This window comes from Glossina fuscipes, unplaced genomic scaffold (assembly GCF_014805625.2).
Source record: "Glossina fuscipes isolate IAEA_lab_2018 unplaced genomic scaffold, Yale_Gfus_2 100070, whole genome shotgun sequence".
NCBI lineage: Eukaryota > Metazoa > Arthropoda > Insecta > Diptera > Glossinidae > Glossina > Glossina fuscipes.
This window is the reverse complement of record NW_024005373.1, coordinates 1-4,717: the sequence shown is the minus strand read 5'-3', so window position 1 is coordinate 4,717 and position 4,717 is coordinate 1. Positions and strand designations below refer to the sequence as shown.

Below are 4,717 nucleotides of genomic sequence, written 5' to 3'. Positions count from 1 at the left end.
ATGGAACTTAATTTATGGAGAGAACCATTGGATGGAACTTAATTTATAGAATCTTTGCAAGGAACTTAATTTATGGAGAGAACCATTGGAAGGAACTTAATTTATGAAGAGAACCATTGGAGGGAACTTAATTTATGGAGGGAACTATTGGATGGAACTTAATTTATGGAGAGAACCATTGTATGGAACTTAATTTATGGAGAGAACCATTGGATGGAACTTAATTTATGGAAAGAACCATTGGGTGGAAATAAATTTATGGAGAGAACCATTGGGTGGAAATAAATTTATGCAGAGAATTTCGAGAATTAGACACCAAAAGTTCAAAATGATTTTCATGCAAAGGCATACCTTTCATGAAAGCCCCTTTTAAAAAATAGACATACTTGATCCAAATTCGATAAGTTTGATTTCTGTCAATTTATTTTAGTTTTACTTCACTACTACTTTCCCCTATGAAATATTAAAAATTATAACTTTTTACTATATAAGAGAGCAAATTTTGTATACCAATTTAAAATGTCTAAATACTGTTACAGAGCGAGCTTTGTCGATGACGAAGTTGACTGATCCAAGCCATTTCAATAGCGTTCACCCTTGAATCAAAACACGTCACTGTATCAAGTTTCATAAAAATATCTCAAAAATTGCGACTTACAAATTGAACGTTAACTTATATGGATAGACATCGGACGGACGGACAGACTTAGATTCAGAAAATGGTTTTGAATTGATCGCTATAACAAAAGGTGCGTCTATCTTAAGCTCTTCCGCATGTTACATATGTCCTCAATAACTTAGTATAGCCTGTCCGACTATGATAAAAATAAGAAGCGTGTTAGTCAATGTGGTGTAGGGTATTTCATGGTCGGCCTTGCCTAACTATACCATTCTCAATTGTTTTTATTCAGACTTGATGTGCTTATCGGTGTCTATTACATATAAGAATGCACAGCAGGGGTGATACGCGTCTTGCCTTTGGCAGTACCGACCTTCCATGATTATTGAATTTCATTATTTTACCAAAGTTTATTTCACTAGCAGTATTTTGGCTAACATCTGATCAGGCGTATGGGCGAATTGTTTATCGTTACAAGTGGAAAAGCAAAACAATTTTCACAACATTTTCGCGTTTTTCTTTTGCACGTCTGCACTTACAGGTATACATTTCGGCCAAGTAAAATATCTCGACTAGTAAAATATTAGACTATACTCAAATGCAATCCAACCGTCTTTGCTTAACTTCGTGCCGCTTAAGGTTAAATGTCCCTCGAGTAGAGTTCCCCCAATACAAACAAAGCAATGGGACATTTATCACATGCCGCCATCTTTCCGAACTCGCTTATTGTTATTACAGATAATTTAGTCTGAGAAATGTTATCAGCTTTATTGAAATTTGAAACAAAAAATCATCTTTAAATCAAAGGCTGAGAACGTAATAAATATATAAATTTATTTTTCAGTTTACATGTATATATGTTGTTCTTAAAAAAAATATATTTATTCTAAATTGAAATCTATAAAGATATCATTGAATCATTTCTCATCGATATCGGATTTAGCAAATTGTATTTTCGACATGATATTCGTGCAGTAGGCAATCACGGTCATGCCATCAACATTGGGAAAGCATTGACCGAGAAACTCTAATAGCATGGGATTTTTTTTAACAACTACAGCATACTCTTCATACGAAATCGCACCATCACGGTCGATATCAAATTTTTTGAAAAGCACTTCAAGCATATCCTGCGCATGACATTGAGATGATGTTTTTAATTGCATTCAATTCGTTAGCGTAAATTGGGAGAGAAAACTTACAGCACGTAATTCATTGACTTCGTCCTCATCGTCGCCCATGAAGAATTTCGAAACACCCAAAGTCACAGCTTCACGATTCAAATATCCGGTATTAGTTGCATTATAGATCTTTAAGAAGAAAAGATTTTCTTCTTCTTCTTTTTTTTTTTTTCTATATTTTTTTGATCGATTTTTTTCGCTTACCTGAAAAGTAAATTTGATTTTTTCTTCCAATTTATTGGACATGAAAACTGAAAACAATTTCACCCAAGCAATCGGATTAATATCCTTTTTCGCATTCGTTGTTATTAAAGATAATATGCGTTGGATAATTTGCAAATCGTATATTTTAAATAATACTAAAAATAAATGATGAAATTGTGCATTGCTCATCATTTTGGCTTTCGGTCCATTCATTAAAACGAATTTATGATAGACCAATAGGATGCTTTGCACTTCAATTTCATTAAATTGCGTTGTCTTTACCATTTGTTTGATAAGGTCATGATAAATATTGCTGAACCTCGTATTCTGTACATCGTCCAATGTCTCATCCAATTTATTCATCCTTCAATGCTTATGCGTTCCTTCGTTATGCTATTCCTTCTGTCTTTCTTTTTCTTCCTATAATCGTGTATTTTATTTGCCTTGTGAATATGAATTTCTGATAATGATATATGTTTAGTGCGAAGAACAATCGTTTAAACGATAACTAAATAGTTTTTTAAATCGTCACGACTTTCAAATACATTCTGACAAGACAAGACACAAATTGCTTTAAAACTTGCTTAGTTCGAGTAAACAAAGGGCAAAGTGAACAGAAAAAAAATTATTGAATACATGGAAAAATTAATAGCAAACAGGACAGACGAAAGCTTATTCCAAAAATGTAAATATGAAACCGGAATTTTTTCATAGACAACATCTAACATCAAGTGTTGATGAACTACATGCGTAAAGTCGTACTTTTTTATATAAATAGTTACAATACCGACATATAACAAAGGATATGAAAAGTGAATATGCTTGAAGGGGCGCAGATGTAGAAATTCATGGACAAATCCAGGCGTGGGATCCACATTGACTGCAACACTGAATCGCCTTGCCTAGGAAGACAGGAAAAGAGGTGGGCAATATGTTCACATAGTGTTGGGCCGCAAATACTTTTCACCATTTTCGTGCAATATATTTATATGTGTTTTCTATACAAAAATTTCGGTTTCATATGGACGCACCTGATATTTTCTACACGCCACTTGGGGCATTGGGGTATATCAAGTTTATGCGGATGTCTACGACATCCAGAAAGACTTAATCTAGATGCTCGATTCAGAATCACTTTTCGGATCCAGGCTTGTCTCGCTTTGTATCCATGTCCTCTCCGTCTTGTTTTCTTGTGTTCAATTCATAGGTCGCAATTTTTGCGGTACTTCGATAAAATATGGCACATTGGCGTACTTTGGGCCAAGGACGAAAGATACTGAAACTTATACGAAATGAACCACGTGTTCAACCATTTACCATATAAAGTCTCATTCTGCATAGTAGTTGTATGCGTAGCTGGAAGATAGTGTGGAGTATTTAATGATGCAATGTGACCCACCAATCAGAATCACTTGGTAAAGTTAGGTTCCGCAAATCAAAACTCTTAAGATATTTCGATGTTACATAGGAAGTTTTGGACCAAGGAGCAACGTTATTGAAAATAGTTGGCAACATTGCAAATTTTCGAAATTTTTCGCAAAAATGACTAAGCAAACATTTGACCATTGCGAGGATCAAATGGGTCGCTTTTTTGAGCTAAATTTGGATGGTGTCAATTAACACTTTGGACACCGTCCAATATGAGGTCTTTTATAAAAAGTATTCCTTTACCTTTTTGATGGCCAGCTATTCTTATGTTCCTACGATCACAGTAAATCAATACAAAACCAAGGTACACAAGGTACCATCTTCAGTTTTAATGTTAAAATAAGATAAAACAAAAGAAAATCTTCTTCTGTAAACCTGCCATGCCGAGGCTGCCCTACGTTAAAACACAACAAAAAAAGCAAGTTTCTGGGATACAGCAGAGGCTTGACTACTTTGTCTGTTTAGCCAAAGGTTCTTCATCGTTAAAAATTTGCAAAAAAAATTGTTTTTTTCTCCGGATGAAGCATACCCAAGTTTTATTCAAAGCCTAATACGAATCCTAAACGAATTATAGGAAACGGGATAGATTAAGGCAAGTGAATCATCTGTTGTTCTGAAGAGAAAGAAGAGTAACAGATAGTACTCGAAGGATGATGCCATAGAACGCTAGGGGAAAACCCACGTAGTTGAAAGTTAGCTTTAGGCGTTTCTGCCGTACAGCTGCGTACAAAAGCGAAAGATGAACTTTTCATACGTGATTACCTATGAGGTTTGTTTTTACATTCAATTAATTACTGGTTTTCTTATTGAAATACTATTTCCCCGCAAATTTATTCTTTTTAAAGAAATTATGAATATTGCCTCTTTGTATTTTTCTTCTTCTTTTTTTTTTTTTTTTAATAATGCCAACAAGACAAGTTGGAAAAAAAAATTAATAAATTAATCATAGATTTATTTATGACATATTAATATGCAGTTCTTTCAGATGACATCAATGTCTATTTTAGGATACGCTTGATAAAAAGACGGCAAGTCATTAATTAATAAGAAATTAATAAAATGCACTCACCAATAGAGAGAAGAAAGAACTTATATGCAATTTCAGATCAAATCTTCTCCTGCTCAATATTTATCTTTTTCTTTTAAATAATTAAAAGCGCTGCGAAAATGATGCATGTAATGTAATGGCATTATCTATTTTGAGCTATGCCTCCAATACAGCCAAAAACCAAAAATTACATGATAAATGTATCAACCTATCAATAAGTAAACCCACAGCTGGTGT

General features: G+C 33.9%; 1 protein-coding gene across 1 annotated transcript; it reads right to left on the bottom strand.

Moving 5' to 3' along the window:
- Positions 1–1,507: 1,507 nt before the first annotated feature.
- Positions 1,508–2,367, bottom strand: LOC119644232 (EF-hand calcium-binding domain-containing protein 1-like). The gene is made up of 3 exons (XM_038043765.1): positions 2,005–2,367; positions 1,822–1,929; positions 1,508–1,749 (listed from the first exon to the last, which is right to left on the bottom strand). Exons 1-3 carry the CDS (start codon positions 2,365–2,367, stop codon positions 1,537–1,539), a joined length of 684 nt encoding a protein of 227 aa, XP_037899693.1. The 3' UTR covers positions 1,508–1,536.
- Positions 2,368–4,717: the final 2,350 nt, after the last annotated feature.

Excerpts from the sequence above, each read along its gene's own strand:
- LOC119644232 (XM_038043765.1), bottom strand. The coding sequence starts at position 2,367 with ATGAATAAATTGGATGAGACATTGGACGATGTACAGAATACGAGGTTC. Across the intron at positions 1,930-2,004 it reads AAATCAAATTTACTTTTCAG|ATCTATAATGCAACTAATAC; the intron begins GTAAGCGAAAAA and ends TTCTTCTTAAAG. Across the intron at positions 1,750-1,821 it reads AAGTCAATGAATTACGTGCT|GATATGCTTGAAGTGCTTTT; the intron begins GTAAGTTTTCTC and ends TGTCATGCGCAG.